The following is a 26,162-nucleotide window of genomic DNA, read 5'->3' on the forward strand; positions in this document are numbered from 1 at the left end:
CCTCCCAAAGTGCTAGGATTACAAGCATGAGTCACTGCATCCCACTGTTATTTTTCTTTGCCATTGTATTTTCTAGATTTCTAACTTTTCTACATCAATCGTGTATTATTTTTATAAGGTGGGGTATATAAATTAAAAGAGGGTTTCTCAGAGAGATAGTGAATACAGAGAGCTAAGAAACATGAACCACCAGCTCTGGCTCCAGGCCTGGAACCCCTCTGCTTTGTGGCCCAGGAATTCCTTCCTCAGATGCCAATGAGGACTGGTCCCTCGGTGGCACTGCCAAATGAGAGCTGCCTCCCCACCCCCCGCCCCAGAGCTCCCTGGACAGGCCTGCCATGCAGGTGGGGAGAGGTAGGATTAACGCCCTCCTCCGATTGGCACCAAGAAGCTCTTTATAACTAGAAAAAATTTATCCTCCCTCCCAAGTTTACCCTGAGGCATTTCTTGGAGGCAAGAGCTGGGACAGTCTTTACAGTCAGAAAGCCCCAAGGGCTTCCCACCTGCTCCCCAGCACAGGTGTTAGGAAAAGTTAAATACTTGGGTACCTTGGAAAGTGAGTTCCGGAAGGTCTCTGATCCCACATAACTCTGAGCAAGCAGGACCACTCTCTGGGCTAAGAGTATTGGAGTTAATGTCATTTCCCTAGCTTCTCTCTTGTGTTCAAAAATATCTCTTAGGCTGGGCGCAGTGGCTCACGCCTGTAATCCCAACACTTTGGGAGGCCAAGGCAGGAGGATTGCTTGAGCCCAGGAGTTTGAGACTAGCCTGGGCAACATGAGACCCTGTCTCTACAAAAAGTAAAAAAAAAAGAATTTCAGCTCATGTTAGGGCTATGAAGACAATCAAACTGGTAATTTATGGAGAGTGACTCTTGTTTGAAGAGTAATGTTACATGCTCTTTGTTTCTTTTATCTTTTCATCTTTTTTTTTTTTTTTGAGACAGGGTCTCCCTCTGTCTCCCAGGCTGGAGTGCAGTGGCACTATCTTGGCTCACTGCAACTTCCGCCTCCCGGGTTCAAATGATTCTCGTGCCTCAGCCTCCCAAGTAGCTGGGATTACAGGTCTGTGCCACCAACCCCCGCTAATTTTTTGTATTTTAGTAGAGACGGGGTTTCACCACGTTGCCCAGGCAATCCACCTACCTTAGCCTCCCAAAGTGCTGGGATTACCTGCATGAGCCACTGCGGACGGCCAAGAGCATTGATTTTAGAATGGACAGTCCTGGGTTAGACTTCAAGCCCCACCATTCACTGGCTGTGCCAACTCAGACAAGTTACTTACCCTCTCTGAGCCAGTTTCTTTATCTGTAAAATAAATAACCCTCATGATACTGCACAATGGCAGCTACGATTCTTGTTGTTTCTGAAGGTGTTGTTATCTAGGAGGGGTGTCAAGGGAAGTAAACTCTGTATAGTAAATCTCCACCCAGCTGACTGCTTAAATAACCCAGCCAGAGGGTAACCTAGAAGCTTCTGGCACCCCTGGGCTGCCTGCCAGGGCTTAAAACATTTTACCTCTGTGTTGTCATGGTGGCCCAAAGAAAGAAGGCAGGCTCAGCTCTCAGAACATTCTAGGTTTGTACATCCAGCACACCTTGAGCTTGTCCCAGGTAGACAGACACAAGGATGCTTCCTAACCATGGGCTGGGTTCCCTGGGGAGTGGACTCCGCTGGGGGCTAGTGTAGATCAAGGGAAAGAAACAGGACCAGCAGAAGAAGTCAGACTGGCTGGGCGTGGTGGCTCATGCCTATAATCCCAACACTTTGGGAGGCCGAGGCAGGTGGATCATCTGAGGTCAGGAGTTTGAGACCAGCCTGGCCAACACAGTGAAACCCCATCTCTACTAAAAATACGAAAAACTAGCTGGGTGTGGTGGGAGGGTACCTGTAATCCCAGCTACTTGGGAAACTGAGACAGGAGAATTGCTTGAACCTGGGAGGCAGAGGTTGCAGTGAGCTGACATCATGCCACTGCCCTCTTGCCTGGGCGACAGAGTGAGACTCTGTCTCAAAAAAAAAAAAAAAAAAGAAGTCAGACCAAGATGTAGATGTGTTTTTTGTTTTTGTTGTTGTTGTTGTTTTGTTTTGTTTTTTGAGACGGAGTCTTGCTCTGTCACGCAGGCTGGAGTGCAGTGGCATGATCTTGGCTCACTGTAACCTCCTCCTCCCGGGTTTAAGTGATTTTCCCGCCTCAGTCTCCCAAGTAGCTGGGATTACAGGTACTCCCCCACCACACCCGGCTAATTTTGGTATTTTTAGTAGAGACGGGGTTTCACTATGTTGGCCAGCTGGTCTCAAACTCCTGATCTTGTGATCCATCCGCCTCGGCCTCCCAAAGGGCTGGGATTACAGGTGTGAGCCACTGCATCCGGCCATAGATGCAGTTTCAAAAAAGGCTTCCGCTGACCCTGGTGGGTTCTGAAGCATGGCCGTTCAGAGCTGTCCTGATCTTGGTGACCAGGGCCATTTATAGCCTCTTTTTGTTTTGAGGTTTTTTTTTTTTTTGGTAGAGACGGGGTTTCACCATGTTGCCCAGGCTGGTCTTGAACTCCTGGACTCAAGTGATCTGCCTGCCTTGCCCTCCCAAAATGCTGGGATTACAGGCGTGAGCCACCGCACCCAGACTATAGTCTCTTTTGATCACTCGCTGGAGGCTGCTGCCTAGAAATGGGCAGACAGGGCAGGGCAGTTCTCTTCAGCCTGGCCAATCCCTGAAGAGGTCAACAGCATGTCCAGCATCTGAGGTGGTAAATCCTTCATACTGAAGGGAGTATGAGTACCCACCACACTCCCCTCCCTACCTCTGCATCTTTCTCAGGCCCATTTTATACCTGCATCTGCTTCTTGAAGCTCTGTAACAACAGATTGGCAAAATAAAAATCACTAGATGTCCTTTTACTTATTAAATTCACTAAGTTTTTTTTTTAAATCATTATAATATCCGGCATGAGGCAAGATATGGGAAATGATTGTTTCAAACACTGCTGGCGGGAAGACCCATTCAACAACATCAGTCAAAAAACTTGACCCAGCAATTCTATTTCTAAGAATTTATCCTGAGAAGATAATCATGATTGTGGGCAAATATTTAGCCAGGAGACTCTTCATTGTAGCTTAACAGTAAATAATTAGAAACAACCTCAATGTACAAAAACAGGGAATTGCCCGACTAAAGCATGGTATAATAGAAGACAAGTAAGCCATTCAATATGATGCAGATGAGAAATAGAAAGATGTTCACAATATCTCATTACCTGAATAAATGGTGCTAATAGCATGTGTAGTACGATCCCATATTTGTAGAAAACCATTGTGTGTATTCTTTTTTTCTAAAAAAAAAAAATGCTGGAAGGATAAGAACTAAAATCTTAACAGTGATTATTTCCGCATGGCAGGATTATCAGTAGGTTTCCTTTGCTTATTTGTGTGAGCCACACCGAGCATGTTACTGCTTTTGTACTAAGGGGGGAAAGCAATGTAAGTTATTAAAAAGAAATAGATTCCATCCCCGTGACTCAGTCAGCCCTTCCAAAAACAAGGAACAAGGACTGTCCTACAAATGAGTTTGAAGTCTTCCGGGGAAGGACAGAAATCAATGAATTTAAAATGCCTGAGCAATGTGCAAAGTTGGAGAGAATACAAATTCCTTGCGCAAGACAGAGGTTGTGGTGGCTGCTCGAGTGATAGCAAAGGACGAACACTCTGTACTGTGTGGAGCAGGCAACCAGCACACGCAGAAGATCACACACACAAAAATAGTGCCTTCTCTGGGCACTCACTCGGGGGCAGGCCTGGGCCAGGTGCCGCACATGCACCCTGTGTCACTGGATCCTCATTCCAAGGTGGAAAATAAGGCTCAGAGAGGTTAAGTGTCTTGCCCAGGGCAACACAGCTAGTGAGAGTAGAGCAGAGATCCAAATGCAGGACCATTGGCTATGCTCATATTTATTACTCTGTGCCATGTAAAAAAAATCATTTTTCTCTTTTCTTTGGGGCCTTGGCCTGATATGCTTGGATTTATATACAGACCGAATGCCAAGGGCAGACTCCAGCAGGCATCAAGGACAGGGTAATGATGGAGTGTAGCGAAAGTGTTGGCTGGCAGCTGCTTGGTGCTGACTGCCTTCTTGCTGCTCCTGGCTTATCCCTGTTTTGAAACTTCTGCCTAGACTGGGCACAGTGGTTCACACCTGTAATCCCAGCACTTTGGGAGGCTGAGGCAGGCAGATCACTTGAACTCAGTAGTTTGAGACCAGTCTGGGAAACATGGGGGAACCCCATCTCTACAAAAAATACAAAAATTAGCTGGGTGTGGTAGTGCACACCTGTAGTCCCAGCTACTCAGGAAGCTGAGGTGGGAGGATCGCTAGAGCTTGGGAGGTGGAGGTTGCAGTGAACCAAGTTCACAACACTGCCCTCCAGCCTGGGTGGCGGAGTGACATCCTGTCTCAAAAAGCAAAACAAAACAAAACAAAAAACTTTTATCCAGAACCTTCCCTGATTGCTCTGGAACCCTTCTTCTCCATTGCACTTTTTTTTTTTTTTTTTTTTTTTTTTTTTTTTTTTTTTGAGACGGAGTTTCACTCTTGTTGCCCAGGCTGGAGTGCAGTGGCGTGATCTCAGCTCACTGCAACCTCTGCCTCCTGGGTTCAAGCGATTCTCCTGTCTCAGCCTCCCAAGTACCTGGGATTACAGGCATGCACCACCACACCTAGCTAATTTTGTATTTTTGGTAGCAACGGGGTTTCACCATGTTGGTCAGGCTGGTCTCGAACTCCTGACCTCAGGTGATCCACCCACCTCGGCCTCCCAAAGTGCTGGGATTACAGGCGTGAGCCGCCGTGCCCAGCCTCCATTGCACTCTTGTAAGGCCAGCCTGCTGCCCCTGCTCAAACACCTTCAATGGCTCCCCACTGCCCACAACAAGATCAAGTTCATATTCCCTAGCCTGACATGTAAGACCCAGGCTACCTCAAATCTCACTTCACAAACCTACCAAATAGGGTCCTTGCTGGGCTTCCCTTTGCTCCATCACCTTGTGCCTGGGCATGGATTAGGGAGACAGGACATGCCTGAGTTTGAATCCTAGCCCTGCTGCTCTTTGGCTGGGGCTCCTTGGGCAGGTTGCTTCCCCTCTCTGATCCTCAGTTTCCTCATCTGAAAAATGGAATAATGATGCTGACATGTCACAGGATGGTTGGGAAAGTATATGAGAGTGCTTGTGATGTGCTTAGCACAGGTCTAGGAGGGGTAATTTTGTTATGTTGCTACAGAGAGTAAATGAATGGGTCTCCCCGCACAGTCTTCAGGGACCTGTGCCTAATTAGCATATTTGATCCACAAAAATGCAGCCTGAGAGCTTTAGGGCTGACTGTACAGCTGAATCAGCCAAGTGCCTCCCCCTCATTGTCCCAGCTGCTTTAAAATCGTGTTCTCGGCATCCCTTCCCTCCCTCTGAGGCCTGATCGCTTTCCTGTGTTCTCCTTTTTGTCCCTTGGCAATCTCATTTACCATGCCTCCAACACTATTTTAAGCCCCAGCAACCTTGTATCTTCCTCAGGCATCCCTTATCTCTCCCCAACACCTTTCACCGAGAACGGAGTCCTCTCAGTTCCCTCCATCCCTGCTGTCTCAGCAGGCTTCTGTCTCCCTCCTGTGCAGGCCCCAAACAGGGAGGGCCACCTCCTGCCCTGGGGCTGCAACTCCATGCGATGCCTGATCTCCTTAGCTCACCAAGCTTTCCTAATGAAAACATCACCTTCCGTTGGGCCCTCTGCAGGGAATCCTTTCCCTCCACTGGCAGTCAGGAGAGGCTACAGCAGAGCAGAGATTGGGGAAATATGTCCTGCCCAGCTTCCTACTCTCTTCCCTTTCCTCTACCCCTCTGCCAATAGAATGACTCGAATTACAGGCTATATCAGCAAAAGCATGGTATTTAGAACAAAGGAGGTGATAGGCCCTCTTTTTCGTGCTGAGCTAACCACATGTGGAGTATTGTAGCTTCCAGTTCAAGTGCCAAGCTGTAGGGGAGGAAAGCCTATAGGGGCTGAGAGAATGGACTTTGGAAGCTGCAAATCTGGGTTTGAATTCTGACTCAGCCACTTTGCAGCCAAGAGCAAGTGAATGAAGTTCCTTTTTATTTTTATTTTTATTTTTTGAGACGGAGTCTCACTCTGTCGCCCAGGATGGAGTGCAGTGGTGCGATCTCGGCTCACTGTAACCTCTACCTCCCGGGTTCAAGCAATTCTCTTGCCTCAACCTCCCTAGTAGCTGGGACTATAGGCACATGCCGCCACGCCTGGCTAATTTTTTATTTTTAGTAGAGACAGGGTTTCACTATGTTGGCCAGGCTGGTCTCGAACTCCTGACCTCAGGTGATCTGCCCACCTCGGCCTCCCAAAGTGCTGGGATTACAGGCGTGAGCCACTGTGCCTGGCCTGAACTTCTAATCAACCTATTTCCTGGCTTTGTTTCAAGGATTCACTGAGGGTAATTTCCAGTCCTACAAGGCTGTGTGGGGCACCTCCTCTGGGCTCCCAGGACACCCATTGCACACTTACCAGGCCTGTCTTCTGTGTCCAGCTCGTGTGTCCAGGCCATCCAGAGGCCAAAGGCTTCTGGGAGATGGCCCAGGAGGAATTAGGGCAGCTCTGCCAAGAGAGTGGGGGGGTGGGGTGCACAGAAAGCCAGCTGGAGCATTGGCGGGAGGTACCTGCCACTCCTCTCCCAGCCCGGTCCCTGTGGGCAAGTCCCTGTGAGCTCACTAGCCTGTCTCACGGCAGACCGGGACTGTATACACCTTATCCCAGCCACCCTGCCAACATCTCCAGTTTATTGATAGGACAACTGTGGCTTTGAAAGGTGAGGCCACCTTGCTCAAAGTCAGAGAGCCAGGGAGTGGCAGAGCCCAGCTCAGTTCTGACCCCAGAACCTAGCCCCTGCTCTGAATGGCAAAAACAAAATAGGCCACCAGCCATTTAGAGGACCCTGGTCCCCCAAGGAAAAGGTCTGACCTGGCCATCATGTCTTACTCTGAATTAACACTCTGGAGAGTGTTAAATGCCTGTGTAGGCCTCTCTCAGGCAGGGGAGTATGGTTTTCCAGGTGTGACAGGCCACCTCCTGTTTGACAGGTCATCAAGCTGGTCCTCATCTGTCACTGTCACTGTCCTGTGGCAAGACCTCTGACCCTGAAGGCGGGGCTGTGGACATTGGCTCTGTCATGGGGCACCTGGGGAGCCGATCAGAGTGAAGGGGCCAGTAGCTTCACTTTCTTCTAAACAAACTCCCATCCAAAGGGCTCAAATATGCAGTTTCCAGCCTTCCCTAGAGACAAGGGCCTGGGGAGAGGCTGTTTCATGACAGAAGTCACCCATGGAGGCAAAAGCCTTGGAGTTAAAGCCACCCCCGATTCTGTCCCACCAGCAAGAACTACCAGCCAAAACCCAGAGAGACAGGCAGCTCTATAAATGTTCACGGCCCTAGGACTCCAGAATTCTATGCTTCGAACTGTGCCCCCCGGAAATAGCAGGTGATGTGTGCAAAGGGATTTCTGGCAGGGTGGTTAAAAGAAGGGAGATGGCTGGGCGCAATGACTCACGCCTGTAATCCCAGCACTTTGGGAGACCGAGGGAGGTGGATCACCTGAGGTCAGGAGTTTGAGCCCAGCCTGGCCAACATGGCGAAATCCAGCCTCTATTAAAAACACAAAAATTAGCTGGGCCTAGTGGTGTGTGCCTGTAATCCCAGCTACTCAGGAGGCTGAGGCAGGAGAATTGCTTGAACCTGGGAGGTGGAGGTTGCAGTGAGCCAAGATCGCGCCACTGCACTCCAGCCTGTGTGACAGAGCAAGACTCCATCTCAAAAAAAAAAAAAAAAAAAAAAAAAAGGGAGAGGTGGAAATGGCTCCAAATACAGGGTAGACAGGGCTGCCTGCTCGTCATAGGAGTTTCTGTCTCTCCTATTTGAACAGGGTACACTGCTTTCCCAGTGCCCTCCCCATTCTGATCTCATCTGATCCTCGAGATTACCTGTGCTCATGAGGCAAGAGGGCAAGGGACAATGCTTATCCCCCATTTGTCTTCTTCTCCTTCTTCTTCTTCTTTTTTGTTTTCAGATGGAGTCTCACTCTGTTTCCCAGGCTGGAGTGCAATCATGCAATCTCGGCTCACTGCAACCTCCGCCTTCCAGGTTCAAGTGATTCTCCTGCCTCAGCCTCCCTGAGTAGCTGGGACTACAGGCATGCACCATTATGCCCGGCTAATTTTTGTATTTTTAGTAGATATGGGGTTTCACCATGTTGGCCAGGCTGGTCTCGAACTCCTGACCTCAAATGATCTGCCCACCTGGGCCTCCCAAAGTGCTGGGATTATAGGTGTGAGCCACTGCGCCTGGCCTCCCCCATTTCTCAAAAGAAACCAAAGCCCAGAGAGGCCAAGTGACTGACCCAAGGTCACACAGCTCCTTAAAATCTAGGGCCAGACCCTAGCCTCCTAAATTTTAATCCAGTGCTCTTTTCACTACTCCAGGCCACCTTTATCAACAAATGAACAGTAAAAAGGACAAATATGTTGAAGCCTGGAGTCTGGGTGTGAAAGAACACTCAGGATGCAGATGAGCCCCTGAGATGGGAGGTGAGGGGGAGTCTGCCTGTAAACTCTTCAAAGAAAATTCCCAACTTGGCTGGGCATGGTGGCTCACGCCTGTAATCCCAGCACTTTGGGAGGTCAAGGCAGGAGGAAAGCCCAGGAGTTCAAAACCAGCCTGGGCAACATGGTGAAACCCTATCTGTATTATTAAAAATAATAATAAAATAAAATAATATAAGAAAGAGAAATTCCTAACTTTATAGGAATCATTGGTGCCTGTCCCACTGGGGGCCCCTTTTCCCCTTGGCTCTTCTGGGTAAAATCACTTTAAGGAGGAGAAAACCATAATTACCTCCTTAGGATGGCAGAGCACTTAAGGGACATGTCAGAGTGCTGAGAGTGGACTCCTGTTGCTAGAAAAGGCAGCGTCACCGTCATCATTTCATATTCAGAAAACTAGAATTAAGTACCTGTCATTTTTGTAATCAGACCACAGTAAGTAAAGCTGGAGGAAACCTCCATGGCTGGGAGAGAGCCACAGAAGCTCAGCAAAGTCTTTTTTTTTTTTTTTTTTTTTGAGACAAGAGTCTTGCTCTGTTGCCCAGGCTGGAGTGCAGTGGCGTGATCTTGGCTCACTGCAACCTTCACCTCCCGGGTTCAAGTGATTCTTGTGCCTCCGCCTGCCGAGTAGCTGGAGACTACAGATGTGTGCCACCATGCCCAGCTAATTTTTGTATTTTTAGTAGAGACAGGATTTCACCATGTTGGCCAGGCTGGTCTCCAACTCCTGACCTCAGGTGATCCGCCCGCCTCGGCCTCCCAAAGTATTGGGATTACAGGCGTGAGCCACCACGCCTGGCCCCAGCAGTCTTAAGCAGGACAAAGCTCCCCACCCCCAGGGGAGGGGGAGATGTCTGGAATTCCAAAGCCTAAGATTGGGGCTGGTTGGGGGTTGAAATAGGTTGAGAAAATCTGGACTAAACACCCTTTAAGATGTACTGAATTCTGCCAGTCTGTATGAAATCCTCTTGCTGATTATCGATCGTTGGAAGGGAATTTTCAGTGTGATGTGAAGTGAGAATTTCATGCTCGTTTTGAGGATCCCCACCTCCACCCCATACACACATAGGGTCACCTCTAGAAAGAATGATTTTTTTTTTGTTTTTGAGACTGGGTCTTGCTCTGTTGCCCAGGTTGGAGTGCGGTGGCATGCTCAGGGCTCACTGCAGCCTCCACCCCACCAGGCTCAAGTGATCCTCCCACCTCAGGCTCCCGAGTAGCTAGGGCTACAGGTGCATGCCACCACACCTGGCTAATTTTTCTATTTTTTGTAGAGACGAGGTTTCGCCATGTTTCCCTAGCTCTTCTTGAACCCCCAGGCTCAAGCAATCCACCCACCTCCATCTTTCCAAGTGCTGGGATTACAGGCATAAGCCACTGCACCCAGCCCTCAGAATGAATTTTTAACCCTGGTTCTGACTATTGAATTGCAACAGCCTCTGGCCACAGTCAAAGCCCCTGCCTTGCTGCACCACACTCAGATTTAGAGAAGGCCAGATGCCAAGCTGCTCTGGGGAGCCTCTGTTCCACCCTTCCTCTCCCTCGGGACTGGCCTTCCCCCAGGTGGGTCCCCTGGAGCCTGGGTGCCTTCCCAGCTCCTTCTAGGCATCCCATAAACATGCTGTGGGTGCCAACACCCCTCCCCACCTCTAAGCCCCCTTTTCCTTGTCAATGCCAATTTCCTTCCAAGAAGGATCCTCCTGTTCCATTCTTCCTGCTGGCTGCCTCCCCGCCACTTCCTGGCAGAGCCCCAGTGAAACCCACTGCCTCTGCCTAGTTGATCTCCCTCTCTCTCTCTCTGCTTCTGGGAATTCTCTTTGCTCTCAGCCTCTTTCTGTTGATTTTGCCTGTTTATTTCTCTTCCCACTCATTTCTTCATTCATGTATTAGGATTTAGCACAATTATTAATCATTTTTCCAAAATGTCTTATTTAATATCCATATGCCTCTTGTACTGTGAATTCCAAGAAGGCAGAGTCTGGGTTCTTCTCACACATGCCTGACACATAGTCGATTTTTGGCGAATATGTGAGTGGATGCACTTGTCCTCCCCTTCCTTTTCCCTTCCAGCCGGGCTGACCGCCCAGTCCCTGATTTCTGAGAACAAGCTGCAAACACTGAGAGCTGTGCTTTGAACCACTGACTAGGCAGTGGGCTGGCCTGCCTTGTGACCTTAACTCCTTCCTTTCTGCCTTTTTTTTTTTCTTTTTTTTTAGAGACAGGGCCTTGCTCTGTCATCCAAGCCTAAGTGCAGTGGCTTGATCATAGCTCACTGAAGCCTCGAACTCCTGGGCTTAGCCTCAACCTCATGAATAGTCAGGACTGGGATTACAGCTGAGCACCACCATGCCTGGCTAATTTTTATTTTTTTAATTAATTTTTATTATTATTATTATTTTTTGAGACGGAGTCTTGCTCTGTCACCCAGGCTGGAGTGCAATGGTGCAGTCTCTGCTCACTGCAACCTCTGCCTCCTGGGTTCAAGCGATTCTCCTGCCTCAGCCTCCCGAGTGGCTGGGATTACAGGTTCGTGCCACCACCCCTGGCTACTTTTTGTATTTTTAGTAGAGACGGGGTTTCGCTATGTTGGCCAGGCTGGTCTCAAACTCCTGACTTCAGGTGATCCACTTGCCCCGGCCTCCCAAAGTGCTGAGATTACAGGCGTGAGCCACCATGCCTGGCCTCTATTATTTTCATTTATGCACATTCCCTTCCAGACTTGCTTGGTTTGTATGAAAAAAAAAAAAAATTAACATTTTCGCCATCATGGTGCATCAATCATGTATTCTACTTTTAAAAATTCTTGAATATTTAGTTTCCCATGTCACTACCAAGTCTCTGTTGATATCATTTTAAACGGCTACACAACACCCCCTTGCATTGTTCTTTTGTTTGCTTTTTTTCTTCTTCACAGAGGTGGTTGAGTTACCCTCCTACATTTCTTGGGTGTTGACTTTTTTTGTTTTGTTTCCCTCCCTGTATGATTTCACCCAAGCTCCTGGCGTGGCAGGGCCATGCAAGTTCTCACCAATCCTTTCTTCTTCCAGACCACACCTGGCTCTTTAAGCCTAACCCGTCCTCCCACCCTGTGGGGGCTCTTGGGTCCCTTTTAGTAAACAAGGACAGGCTCTCCCCCACCACCTCACAAAGGCACAGAAGCACTGTTCAAACACGACATTGCCACCCACAGACTAGGAACAAAGACGCTGGAGTCTTAAGTCCTCTTGGAGACGCAAGGTCTTCAAAGCTTGCTGGCAAATGCGATAGTCGTGTTCTTTGCCAGGGCCTAGAGAAGGCCCTTAGAAAATACCTGTGTAGAAGCAGCAGCAGGGATGGTGGGATGCAGTGACCCAGCAGGCATTTCTAACCCCACTTCGCTTCTAACACTTCTGCAGCTGCAAATTTTTTTCTTTTTTTCTTTTTAAGAGACAAGGTCTCTGGCTGGGTGCAGTGGCTCACGCTTATAATCCCAGCACTTTGGGAGGCTGAGGTGGGTGGATCATGAGGTCAGGAGTTCGAGACCAGCCTGGCCAACATGGTGAAACCCCCGTCTCTACTAAAAATACAAAAATTAGCCAGGCACAGTGGTGCACACCTGTAGTCCCAGCTACTCGGGAGGGTGAAGCAGGAGCATCACTGGAACACAGGAGGTGGAGGTTGCAGTGAGCCGAGATCGTGCCACTGCACTCCAGCCTGGGTGACAGAGCAAGACTCCGTCTCAAAAAAAAAAAAAAAAAAAAAAAAAAAAAAAAAAAAGAGAAACAAGGTCTCACTCGTTGCCCAGGCTAGCGTGCATGATTATAGCTCACTGCAGCCTCCAACTCCTGAGTGCACGCACCCTCCAACTCCTGGGCTCAAGTGATCCTCCAGCCTCAGCCTCCTGCGTAGCTGGGACTACAGGTGTGCACCACCATACCCACCTTATTTATTATTTTCTGGAGGGATCGGGTCTTGCTATGTTGCATAGCCTGGAGCAGCTGACAATGTTAATTAAACCTTGGGATCTCCTCAGAGGATTTAATTGGCACCAGGTGGAAAGATTTCATCCGGTCCAACAGGATCACTGTACAGATGGGAAAACTGAGGCCCCGAGAGGTAAGGCAGTAGGCGTAGGAACACCATTCTGGATGGCCCCTGAGCTGTTTTCAAAGCACCTCTGAAAGAGTGCTTTCAAGATCTGAAACGAGAAAGTAGTAGATCCTCAAGGGAGATGAAGTTTGACCTGGTACTACATTCTGAAAAATTTGAAAACCTGCCTCCTTCTCAAATCCTTTAAACCAGGATTTTCACATGAGGCCTGAACACCAGTCCAGGTGGGTGGGAACTATAGATGACTAAGAGAATGTGAGAGGGGCCATGTGAACAGGAATGGGTAAGACCAGTAAATCCTGGGAACTCCCAACTCACCTTGCCTTGCTCCAGGGACAAGCACTGGACCTGAGGAGTTTAGGGAGGTCCCCGGCAAATGCCTCCAGGAGGAAACAGAGTCTTCCTGCTGCCTGTCAGGACGGCTGACCCTGGGCCTGATCTCAGCTAATTCAGCATCTCAGGGGGAGGACACCACCCCCATATCTGCTCTGCATCTCAAATATACCAAGAGATATGGCAAGGCAGAGGGATTGCTATTGATTTTCACTTGTGCAGGCTGACCTAACAAAACCAATCCATCAAGCGCCTGTCTGCCTCTGCTTCAGACTCTCATCCTAAGCACGTGCAAAAAAATTGCACCAGCATCCAGGGTGATTTGTCAAGGTCCAGCCAGGCATGGGCCTGGCTTCCACTGATAGGATGGGGCTCCAGGCTAGGCTGGGCTAGGGTCAGCCCAGTCAATGCCCCGCTGTTGACTCGCCATTGACCGACAACACGCAGGGTGGACTGGCAGCTGCTGCCACACTAGGAACTGGTTGGCCATGGCTGGGAAGGGGCTTTGAGGAAACAGGCCCAAGTCCCACTCACTTTGACACGGCTTGGCAGTGACATTCTCACTTGTTTCTTAAGGTTTCGGTCTGAACTCTAGATTTGGGGGGATTTATTACAATGTAGATATAACCATGAGGTGCTGAGTTTGGGTACTGCCTCTGCCACTGGCTGAATGTCCTTGGGCCAGTTGTGAGATAGAGATGACACCACCTACAGGGGTCTAGAGCCCTGTAAAGGCCAGGGTCCAATCCCTGTTCTGCCACTTCCTAGCTGTGGCCGGGGCAGGTGCCTTCAGCCCTTGGTGCCTCATTTTCCTTATCTGTACTACCGGGCTGAAAATGGTACCTACCTCCTACAGTGGAGCTGTCACAACTGAATGAGAAAATGGAAAAGATCACAGGGGCTCACCCCACCCAGCCCTTCATTCCACTAGCAAGGACTGGAGGCTCAGAGAAGGTGGTGATGTTCTGGGGTCACACAGCAAGGCAGAGAAGCATTAGGGGGGTTACAGGAGCCACAAGCAGGAGAGGATGACAGAGAGAGCACAGTGACCATCCTGCCTTCCTGTCCTCCAGCTGGCGGCTGTCCCTGAAGAATGAGACACAGGGAATGTGGGTCATGGGCATACACAGATCTTCGTTTGAAAGGGTCAAAAATTTTATTAGCAGGCCTTTTTCTGTTTTTGAATATACAGGTTTCCTGCTGTCCAGGGTAAAGGGGAAGTGGTGTCTTGTGGCCCGAGGTTTGGGGCGCTTGCCTTGGGACTCCATCCCCATCTCTTTCCCGCCAGCACAGCTGGGGGAAGGTGCCTGCTTGCCGGCCCCATGGATTCTTCGGCTGTGGCATAAGGCACTGTGTGTTCTGCAGGAAGGCGCTCATGGCTGGCTGGTAGATGAGAGGCGGCCTTCTCAGGGGCTGCAAAGCTGAGGCTGTTGAGGGGTCGAGTTGAACTTGGGGCCCCTAGTGAGGAGGCCCCAGGCAATGGGAGCGCGGCCTGGTGAGTCTTGTGCCGCTGCCTCCCAGCTGGCCCTGCACCAGACCTCAGGATGGGATCATGCCTTTGCTCCTCTTGCGGTCGGCCATGGTTCTCCGGTTGTGGTTGGCTCTTGTCGCCTTGTTGGCTTCCTTCTTCCTGCGTTCCTGGGTTGTCTCGCGGCTCTGCCCATGGCCTCGGGGGCTGCCGGCCACTGCTGTTGAGCTGTCATGCCGGTACCTGAGGGAGGAACAACCCAACCCACAAGAACCTGTCAGCCGGAAGAGGCTCTGGCGGGAGAGCCCACAGCCTGCCTTGGTGTTCACTGGGAGAGGACACAGACTGGGCCTGGTCACTCATGTCCCAACTTCAGATGGAAGAAGAGATGGAGCCCGGCAGGGGTAGGGCCCTGGGGCTCTGACCAGCCCCGAGCCTGGTGTTTTCTCTTCTCTGGGCCTTGCTTCCAGGTCTGCCCATTGCTACGTGTAGCGGAGGAACAGCTAGAGAGCTGACACAGCCTACAGGAGACGGGGAGGGCTTCAGGTGGGTCTCTTCCTTTCTCTATCTGGGCCACATGCTGCAGCTGAGACATTACTCCTGTTCTCCACCCTAGGGCTTTGCCTGGCAGCCTCCAAAGACCAAGTGCACTCACAGATGCGACCTAGGGCCCTTTCAGACCATCTTGACCACTGGGATTTGCCAGAGCTCCGCACTCAGGGGGCTGGGATGGATGAGAAGTCAGGGTGGCTCTGCTCCCTGCTCAACAACCTTCTGTGGCTCCCTACTGCCTTCAGAATGAAATCCAAATGCCTTCCCTGTGGCCAGGCCTCCTGCATCCAGCAGACAGTGCTGCATGAAGCCTAGGGCCGGGATGCAGGAGTGGGCTTCTACTCCTGGCTTGGCCTTAGGTGGAGGCAGATCCTTGTCCCTTCTCAATGTTTCCTCACTGGGAAGATGCGGGGCCTGGATGAGGAGTCTCTGGGTACTGATCTCAGCTCCCCTCGAAGATCCCTCTCCTGACCACGCCTGCTTTCTTACTTTTCTGCCCTCATATGACAAACTCCTCTGAGCCCTTTTCACCCTTAGGGGCCCAACTCAAGTGCCTGTCACTTCCATACCTCTATCAGCCAGAAAGGATGTGTGTCTGTCTGTCTGAGCTCTCTCACATTTACACTCTGCCTGATATCAGCTAGCCCTGGACGCGTTGGGTGATAAATCCCCTCCTGTGTTCACCAAGTAATGGTTATGAGTGGGGACCCTGGAGCTGAGCCATCTGGGCTCCATCACCTACTAGCTATGTGACTTCTGGCTGGTTACTTAATGTCTCTGGGCCTGAGTTTTTTCATCTGTCAAATGAGGATAGTGATAATGGTAGCTACTTCACCGGGTTGTCGTGAGAACTAAATACACATGGAGCACTTAGGGTGTACGTGTGGGTTTCCTGGGTGGCTGGCTGGGCCCTCCCCAGATGGTGGGAGGGGGGGTCCCCCCAGAAGCAGTCCCTTGAATGCTCACCCTTTCTTGGCGAGAAAGGCCATGCGCCTGGCTTCTGCCTTCTCTCTCAGCACTGCAGGGTCCTGCACGAAATGGTCGGGCTGTGGAAGGGAGAGGAGACCAAATCTGGAGTCAGGAGCTGCCGCATTTTCCTAAGCGGTGGTGAGGCCCTGCTCAAGTGAAGCTTGTCGATGCCTCCATGCCAGGTGTGGGGGGAAGCTGCAGCCTGGCAGAGCAACGCCCAGGAATGGGGCACTATTACTGTGATCTGAGGTTTCCATTGGGAGCCCCCTGCCCCACCTCTTCCCTGAGTGGGTGGCAGCTGAAGGGACTGAGGCTTCCTGGACAGGCTGGTAGAGTGGATAGACCATAGTTATGGCATAACAATGACAAATGGGAGTGGCGGGGAGGCCAGGATGGCCACTGTGAGAGGCCGTGCAGGGCCCTGAAGGCTGCGGGAGCCACCAGTGGGAGCTGAGTGGTCCCGGGAGCTGCAGGCCTAGGCCTCACTGTGGCACCACCAGCGGCGTGTGTGGGAGTGCCCACTCTCAAGGACAGCCTTCTGTGCCAACAGTGCAAGGAAAAACCAGGACCTAGGGACCACAGACAGGCTTTGGTGGCCAGTAGATTTAAAAAAGAAAAAAAAAGGCCAGACACTGTAATTCACATCTGTTATCCCAGCACTTTGGGAGGTCAAGGTGGGAGGATCACTTGAGTCCAGGAGTCTGATACCAGCCTGGGCAACACTGTGAGATCCCATCTCTACAAAAACATATAAAAACTAGCCAGGCGTGGTGGTGTGAGCCCATAATCCCAGCTACTAGGGAAGCTGAGGTGGGAGGATTGCTCGGGCCCAGGAGTTTGAGGCTGTAGTAAGCCATGCCTGCACCACTGCACCTCAGCCTAGGCAACAAAGCGAGACTCTGTCTCTAAAAATAATAAGAAGAAGGCTAGGTGTGGTAGCTCATGCCTGTAATCCCAGCACTTTGGGAGGCCAAGGCAGGTGGATCACCTGAGGTCAGGAGTTGGAGACCAGCCTGGCCAACATGGTGAAACCCCGTCTTTACTGAAAATACAAAAAATTAGCCAGGCGTGGTGGCGAGCTCCTGTAATCCCAGCTACTTGGGAGGCTGAGGCAGGAGAATCACTTGAATCCGGGAGGCGGAGGTTGCAGTGAGCCAAGATTGCACCATTGCACTCCAGCCTGGATGACGAGAGTGGGACTCCATCTCCAAAACAACAACAACAACAACAACAACAACAACAAACACACACACACACACACACACACACACACACACACACACACACACACACAAAACTGGTAGATTTTACATAAAAATCTGGGCTGACTCCTTGCCTGAGAAGCAGAGAAATCTGTGGAAACTCTGAGTCTGTGCTTGCACCGAGGAGCCCCTGAGGCAGGGCACGTGCGTCCCACTGCTCAGCGCAGTCCCCACCAGGCCCCGCTACTCATTGCTGTTGGTGACCTGGCCTCAGAAACATCTGAATTTGTCACCCTGGTGTGGGGCATGATCCTAGGTTGCTGCCCCATCACCTGAGCAGTACCGCTTTTATCTGTTCTATATGTTGAGGTTCTAGTTAAGATTTCATTCAAATAAAAAGTTTAGCTGCTAAAAAGTAGAATTTTCTAACTTACCGATCCAGATGATCTCCCAGGGCCCTTGGGCTCTAACTCCTCTCTGATTTTAAGAATTGCCATCCTGGGCATGGTGCTGCTAACTGCCCTTCTCCTGACCCCCAGGCTCCTGGGCCTAATAATGAAGCTGGCGGCTCAGAGGCCCTGCCTTTAATCTGTCCCCTGGGTCCTCACTAGTGGGCAGCAGAAGTGAGTTCTAGGCCAGTAGCTCTCCAAGCAGACATCTGGGCTCAAAGGGACTCCTCCTGTCCCTGCCAGTGATGCTGGGGCTGCCTCAGGGCCAGACATAGGGAGGGGTGAGGGGCACTTCTGATTCACCCTTCAGAACTGCACTCTCCCCTTCATCTGCCACCTGCCAGGGAGGTACCTTGGGAGCCTCCTCGTCAGCCTCGTCTTCCTCATCGTCGTCATCCTCCTCCTGCCCTTCTCTAGGCACTTTGGTTCTCAGCACCTGAGGGATGGTGAATGGCCTGAGGGTGTGGAGAGAAATGAGATCAAAGACGAGGTTCAACTAGGAGCAAGAGCCACAAGGAGGAGGGAACCTGGTTGGGTGAGATGGGGCCGCCAGGAGGGCTCAGGAGGCTGGGAAAAACCAAACGGCTTTCAAGCCAGCTTTGCTCCAGCCCCTGGATTCTCTGAGGTTAACAGAATTTGAGGTGGGGTTGATGGGGCGACTGATATGGGGCCGGGAGGGTCTCCAGTCCTCTCTTCAGTCAGGACAGCTCTGCTTGGATCTGTATTGGGGAATCACTGTAACATTCCACCTGAAAACGTTTTCTTCAATTAAGAAGAAAAATGGACTGAGGGCGGTGGCTCACGCCTATAATACCCACACTTTGGGAGGTGGAGGTGGAAGGATTGCTTGAGCCCAGGAGGTGAGACTAGTCTGGGCAACATAGTGAAAACCCCACCTCTGCAAAAAATAAAAAAAGTTAGCAGGGTGTGGTGGTGCGCACCACACCTGTAGTCCCAGCTACTCAGGAGGCTGAGGTGGGGTGATCACTTGTAGTCCGGGAGGTCAAGGCTGCAGTAAGCCATGATTCCATCACCGCACTCCAGCCTGGGCGACAGAGTGAAACTCTGTCTCAAAAAAGAAAAATGCAAAGCTACTGCATGACACCGAATAAATGCTGCCCCATTCAGGGTGGGCTGGGGTGGAGGGGCACTGGATTAGGAGTCAGGAGGACTGGGTTTGGGCCCTGGATCTGCCACATCTGTGTAAACAAGTGGGTGAGGGAGCCCCACGGGCCTGAGAGCTGCTCTGCCCTGGAATGCCACCCCCACTACGGCCTCACCTGCGGCTGATGAGCTCATCGTCAGAGTCTGCATCATTGGCGCCCACCTGGTTGCCATCGTATGTGTCATCGTACTCATCCTCGTAGTAGCCACTGTGGTAGGGCAGGCTCTCGCCTGGCTGCAGTGGCACCTGCAATGGCATAAGCATGGGTTTGGGGGGCTCAGGGGCTGGCCCAGTCTCCCTGGCCCAGCAGAGACCTGGACTTCGTGGCCTACCTCCTCCACCACCACACTGTACTGCTCGTAGCGCTGCCGCTGTGCCGCCACTGCACGCTTGTCGTTGAGCAAACTCCGAGTGTTTTCCTCCTTCCTGGTACTGAGAAGGAACAGCAGAAAGAGAAGAAGGAAAACCATCAGGCTTGGAAGGCCGCAGGGTACAGAGGGTCCAGAGACCACAGGTTTAACTGCTCTAGCCCTCAGACTGTTACAGAGACAAATGAAATCAAGCATTGGTGAGGGCGTGGGAGGTGGGACTCTCACTGCTGCTGGTGCCCATAAGGATGGCTCCAGCCACTTTAGAGGGCATCCCAAGAGCCACTGTTTTTTTTTTTTTTTTTTGAGAGGAAGTCTTGCTCTGTCGCCCAGGCTGGAGTGCAGTGGAACGATCTTGGCTCATTGCAACCTCCGCCTCCCAGGTTCAAGTGATTCTTCTGTCTCAGCCTCCCGTGTAGCTGGGACTACAGGCCCGGTTAATTTTTGTATTTTTATTAGAGATGGGGTTTCACCATGTTGGCCAGGTTGGCCTCAAACTCCTGACTGCGAGTGATCCCCCGACCTCAGCCTCCCAAAGTGCTGGGATTACAGGCGTGAGCCACTGCGCCCGGCCAAGAGCCACTGTTAAAAGGTAAAATGGGGCCGGGCGCAGTGGCTCACTCCTGTAATCCCAATACTTTGGGAGGCCGAGGAGGGTGGATCACAAGGTCAGGAGTTCAAGACCAGCCTGGCCAAGATGGCGAAACCCTGTCTCTACCAAAAATACAAAAATTAGCCGGGCATAGTGGCAAGTGCCTGTAATCCCAGTTACACGGGAGGCTGAGGCAGGAGAATCGCTTGAACCTGGGAGGCGGAGGTTGCAGTGAGCCAAGATCATGCCACTGCCCTCCAGCCTGGGCGACAGAGCGAGACTCCGTCTCAAAATAAATAAATAAATAAAAAAGGTAAAATTTGCATACCTTTCAACCAGGATATTCCCTGTCAAGGCATCTACCCTAAAGAAACACCGGCTGTGTGTACAGAGGTCTGATTAGGGATTTTCTTTTCAGCATTGTTTGCAACAGTGAAAAATGGAAAGCAACTAATGTCCATCATGAATGAAAGAGGCAAATGAACTGTGCCACATCTGTATTAGATCGCTGTGTGGTAGTTGTCAAGAAAGACATTGATCTATTTGTGCTGACGCGGAAAGAATTCTCACTTATTCCCAAGGAAAAAAAGCAAGCTACAGAAAAATGCATACAGTATGATCCCAAAAGCAAACCACACTAACTCTGTTTCCATGGCCACACACCTATGCATGACAATGCAGAGAGAAGGCTAGGAAGCCCCACGCCAAATGACAGTGGTTACTGCTTGGAAGCACCTGGAGTTGTCTAAATCTCTCTTTTTTTTTTTGTTACAGGCTAGAGGGCAGTGATATGATCTCGGCTCATTGCAATCTCCGCCTCCTGGGCTCAAGCGATTCTCGTGCCTCAGGCTCCTGAGTAGCTGGGAGTACAGGTGTGTACCACCATTCCTGGCTAATTTTTATATTTTGTTATAGAGATGGGGCATCTGCCATGTTGGCCAGGCTGGTCTGGAACTCCTGGTCTCAAGTGATCTGCTTGCCTCAACCTCCCAAAGTGCTAGGATTACAGGAATGAGCCACTGTGCCCAGCCTAATTTTTAAATTTTTTGTAGAGACAGGGTCTCACTATATTGCCCAGGCTGGTCTTGATCTCCTGGGCTCAAGTGATCCTCTGCTTCAGCCTTCCAAAGTGCTGGGATTACAGATGTGAGCTACTGTGCCCAGCCTGGATCTCTTAAACAAAATTTTTTTCATTTTAAAATTTTTATTCATTTATTGTTTTTTCAAAAATGACATTTCCTTGCCAACAAACAAAAATTTAAGAAGCAGTAAAGCCACATGTGGCTGACTGAGCTCAAGGGAGCCACAGGGCCCTTTGGGGTGTAAGAAAAGGGGGTTCCCAGTCCTCTTCCTATCATCCCCACCTCACTACAGCAGCCTTCTGTCTCTTCCACAGCTCAAGTTTCCATGTAAAATTTCACTGGAAGAAAATGTTTGGAAGCCCAACTCCAGTCATGTTACAGGTGAGGAAACTCGGGTGCATTGGGTGGGGGAAGGGACATGTTTGGGTCACAAGTGAGCTGCAGCACAGCCTCGGCAGGGACTGAGGCTTCTCAACTCGTGGCTTTGCAAACCTGTGAAAAAACCTGGCTTGTCAGAAACATACCCAGGCCTGTGGAATGTAGCTTCTAGCCCTGCAGGGGAAAATCAATATGAGATGCCAGGCAAGAAAATCCAGCTTAGCTGTGAAATCGGGTCTCTGGAATGTATCAAGAGTAAGATAATAAAAAAAAAGAAAAGACACAAAGCCAAACACAGTTTCCATAAAAATCTTCTATTAACTGGCTTTTGGTGCAGGGAGAAGCAGGCATCTGAGTCCATCTCAGTCTGTCGGGCTGTCTGCCTGGCAGCCAGGGCAGGTCAGGACTGCAGCCTTCAGTGTGGCAGGCTAGGGTTTGCCTCCCTTCACATCTTTTTTTTTTTTGAGACGGACTCTTGCTCTGTTGCCCAGGCTGGAGTGCAGTGGCGCGATCTCAGCCCACTGCAACCTCCACCAGCCGGGTTCAAGTGATTCTCCTGCCTTAGCCTCCCGAGTAGCTGGGACTACAGGTGTGTGCCACCATGCCCGGCTAATCTTTTGTATTTTTTTTTTTAGTAGTCTTTATTAAGGACCTGCTCTGTGCCAGGCAGGGTATGAGGCTGAGTGGGGGAGAGATTCAGAAATGAAGAAAATAGAGATCTGCCCTCATGAACTCAGTGTAGTGGAGATGACAGACCAGTCAACATGAAATGTGCTGAACGGAGGCCCTGGAAACAAAGGGAATGAACTTGGTTCAGGAGGTCTGACTGGGTGTCTATAGGAAGGGGTAATGGAGGCTCCATGGTAGGGGGTTACTTGATTGGACCAGGAGCCCCAGGGTATGGCAGGAGGGATGGTGCACTTGATTTAGACCAGGGAGAAATCTCAGTTCAAAGAAATCTCTCACATCTACCAGGGAAGGGGCCTGTGACTGTGACCGTGACCTTGGCCCTGTACCTGGCTTTCTTTGCTAAGCTGAAAAAGAGGTAGAGAGGAAGAAAAAGGAGCCCAATCTTGTTCAGGTGGTAGGTGCCACTGGTAGGAGCACACCCATGCATTTGACACATATTTCCTAAGGGCCTAATAGGTTCCAGGACCTGCACTGGGCCAGGAGACTGAGGAAGAATGAGAGGCGTCATCATCCTTTCTGCTACACCTTCGGCTTCTGGTCCATCCCGTCCCTGGTTCTGTGCAGTGGGGCAGTTCTTTCATGCTGTGTGGCCTCTGGTTATGTGGCTCCCTGGCAGGGCCAGGCAGAGAAGCATGGCAAGCTCCACCCACCCTAGCTATGCCCTGGAAGAAGACACAGGTAGGGACAGTAAAGCCGGGGCACCCGGGCAGCTTGTCCAGGGAGGTGCAACCTTGGCCCCAGACCTCATTTGGAGCCAGGAAGGAAAAAGAAAAATCAGGACCAAAGCCAGCCGGGAGAAGATGCATCAGAGGCCAGAACTTCAGTCAAGCCTGGAAACACAGGCAACAGTGGCTGCAGAGACCCTCTGGAGCAGGTAGCTTCCTCAGCCTCCAAGATGGAAGCAAGCCCAGGGAATATGCAGGTGACCCTGAAACCTCGCCACCTTTCCCTTCCTCATCTCCTCAGGCCTGTCCTTCAAGACCCAATTCAAACTAGTCCTTAGCAGGGTGACTCCTGCCTTTGAACTTCTAAAGAGCCTGTGGAAGCAACAGACTCCTCCTTTTCCAGGTGAAGAATCGGGATCCAGAGAGGCAGAGCAACCCTCTTAGGGTCACACAGCTACTAAGAGCAAAGCCAGGGCCAGACACAGTTCTCCTGATTCAGCTCTTCTTTGCCACTTCCTGGGCTGTGTGACCACAGGCAAGTCCCTTATCCTCGCTAAGTCTCAGTTCCTTCTCTCGGCATCCACTTCCCAGGGCTGATGTGAGAAAGAAATGACATGTAGAAGCAGATCCAGCACTTTCTGGGCTCAACAAAGTGAATCCTGTTTCTTTTACTACAGGACTTTTCAGAGCCTTAATGTGCTCTGTGACTCCCCAAAAGGCAGACCAAGGGTACAGACATTCTAAAAAAAATTTTAATTATTATTATTTTTTGAGACAGGGTTTCACTCTTGTTGCCCAGGATGGAGTGCAATGGCATGATCCTGGCTCACCGCAACCTCCACCTCCCAGGTTCAAGCGATTCTCCTGCCTCAGCCTCCTGAGTAACTGGGATTACAGATGCCTGCCACCACGCCTAGCTATTTTTTTGTATTTTTAGTAGAGATGGGGTTTCACCATGTTGGCCAGGTTGGTTTTGAACTCCTGACCTCAGGTGATCCACCCACCTCGGCCTCCCAAAGTGCAGGGATTACAGGCGTGAGCCACCACGCCCAGCCGGCACAGACATTTTTACAACATATGTTATCTTCCAGGGCACCATGGAATGGTCCAAAGGCATTAGGGGACCCTGCCTCTTGCCCACTGACTCCTTCACTGGCTATGATATACCTGTAGCACATGTATTGATGTCTCCACAATAGCCATGCTGCACCTCACCCATTCTCCAAACAGACCCTACATTTTCTTAGGTCTTTCTACCTTTCCGTTTCACCTTGGAGCTCCAGGCCTGGACTCTGTGAGTTGGTTTTCCTGATGAGATATGAGGGGTATTGGAGACTTCTGGGAAAGGTATCCTAGTCTCTAGGAGAGACACAGGAAGACCTGGTCTGGACTATCTCCTGGCACTGTCATGTCTGGAAGCCATAGTAGAAACAGGTGCAGCCCCCCTGCAGCCTCAAAGGAAGTAGCCTGACCACGAAGTGAGGCCCCAAGAGACAGGAAAGATACATTCTGGATGATAGGTCAACCAAGCCTAGACTGCCCTACCTTACACCGCCTTGTCATGCAAGGGAACAGATTTCCTTACTGCTTAAGCACTGAGTACAACCTATCTGATTCAACAACAAACACATTTTAACTCCAGTACCATCTGCAGTGTCCTACCTAATTTCTCATGTGATTAGGACATGTGTCCCTGCTGAAGTTCCTGTGTACCCCACCCCAGCACCTCCCACTCTGTCCTTACTTGTTTAATGGTCTTTCTCATGATCATTTGAGGGCAAGGCCTGGGTATCCAGCTCACCCTGTTTCCCTGGTGTCTAGCATAGGATCTGGTGCTAGTAAATCGCTTAATAAATATTTGCTGAATGAATAAGTAAATAATGAACACATGAATGGAGGCTTTGCCTCTTCGCAATCTGCAGCCCCTGGGCTACCCAGCACAGTGAGTCTCTCCGCGTGGCAGCCCAGAGGGCCCCAGGAACAAGGGCACAGTGTTCCAGAAACCTGGCCACCTCAATGCCAGCCACTCTACTGACCCTGACAGCTGGGACCAGCCCCTTGGCAAATGCTCGTAGGTGACTTATGATCTAGGTGGGGTGAGATGAAACTTTATAATACCATGGGCCCTGGGCAAAACCACAGACCAAGGTGAAAGGCCATGTCCAGAGATGGCTAATCTCTGTGGGGAACTTACCAATCAGGCTCCCTGGATTGGAGCAGGGGGCCAGGCTTCTACCAGCCTGGAGGGCCCCTTGTCTGCCCCTTGCCCACCGCTGGAGCTACAGAGGGCCATACTGGCCTGGAATAGCGGCCACTGATCCAGGATAACATCTTTGGCCTGGGATCTGGGGATGTCGCAATGATGCAGGATAACATCTTTAGTCTGGGATCTGGGGGTGTTGCAATGTGTATGACCAAGCAGTTTGCAAGTGCTTCCTGTCCAGCCAGCCAGATGGCTTTGTAGTTGCCCTGCGCCGGTTGCCCAAGCCCTCAGCCAGCCAAGCTTTTAGCAGTGGACAGCCCTAGGGAGGGGTAACAGCACAGGGCCCTAACTGAAGAAGCAGCTGGCATTTCCGCCACTGGGGCTCCTACCACAAGAACGTGGCTGGCTGGTCTCCTCCCTCTCTGAACCTCACGGACCCCATCCACGTGATGGTGAAAGAGCAGCCTGTACTTGTAAAGAGGTCCCCTGATTTCTAGATTCCATGCAGAACTTTGGGGGACTAGAATACATCTTATTTTGCCGTTCTCTACTTGGATGTTGTACTCTTTACCATGACATCCGACTCTGTCCCTCTGATGGGTCATCATTCCAAAGCCGAGTGAACTTTTTTATTTTTTTTCTTGAGACAGGCTTTTACTGTGTCACCCAGGCTGGAGTACAGTGGCACGATCACAGCTCACCGCAGCCTTGACCTCCTGGGCTTAAGTGATCTTACCACCTCAGCCTCCAGAGTAGCTGCAATTATAGGTGTGTGCCAGCACAGCCAGCTAATTTTTGTTATTTTTTGTAGATATGGGGTTTCGCCATGTTGCCCAGGCTGGTCTCAAACTCCTGGACTCAAGTGATCCACCTGCCTTGGCCTCCCAAAGTGCTGAGACTAGGCATGAGCCGCTGCACCCGGCCCTGATCTTTCCAAAACATAAAATATGCTGGCTTTGTCGGTTCATGGGACCCTTTGCTGTGCTCACTATGGCCTCGGGACCACTGCCCCTGTTGCTCACTCTGCTTGGGAAGCTTCTCCTTCCCTCCTTTGCAGAACTGACCCCTCCTCACCCTGTAGCTCTCGGTCCCATGTCATGTTCTCAGAGGAGTCTTCCTGACTGGGGTGAAGCCCTACCAAAGGCTCAGAATTCTATGCACCTCCAGCTTGTTGTATTTGTTGTATCTGCAATTTGATGTTGCTTGTTTGATGAGTTGATTAATGCAAACTCCACGTGGGCAGGGGCCGTGTCTGTTTCACTCCCCACTATATCCCCAGAACCTAATTAATCCAGAGCCTAGAATGCT

General features: G+C 50.7%; 1 protein-coding gene across 9 annotated transcripts in view; it reads right to left on the reverse strand.

Moving 5' to 3' along the window:
* Window positions 1-14,208: 14,208 nt before the first annotated feature.
* Window positions 14,209-26,162, reverse strand: part of ASCC2 (activating signal cointegrator 1 complex subunit 2) — a 51,256-nt gene continuing 39,302 nt past the window's right edge. For all 9 annotated transcript variants that reach the window (XM_030816076.1, XM_030816075.1, XM_030816073.1 and 6 more), the window contains 5 exons: window positions 19,209-19,308; window positions 18,992-19,122; window positions 18,064-18,166; window positions 16,058-16,137; window positions 14,209-14,782 (listed from right to left, as the gene is read on the reverse strand). In XM_030816076.1, coding sequence (XP_030671936.1) covers window positions 14,611-14,782; window positions 16,058-16,137; window positions 18,064-18,166; window positions 18,992-19,122; window positions 19,209-19,308 — 586 coding nt within the window. In that variant the 3' untranslated portion in view covers window positions 14,209-14,610. The remainder of the gene's footprint in view (window positions 14,783-16,057; window positions 16,138-18,063; window positions 18,167-18,991; window positions 19,123-19,208; window positions 19,309-26,162) is intronic.

The sequence above is a fragment of the Nomascus leucogenys genome, chromosome 7b (genome assembly GCF_006542625.1).
Source record: "Nomascus leucogenys isolate Asia chromosome 7b, Asia_NLE_v1, whole genome shotgun sequence".
Lineage (NCBI taxonomy): Eukaryota > Metazoa > Chordata > Mammalia > Primates > Hylobatidae > Nomascus > Nomascus leucogenys.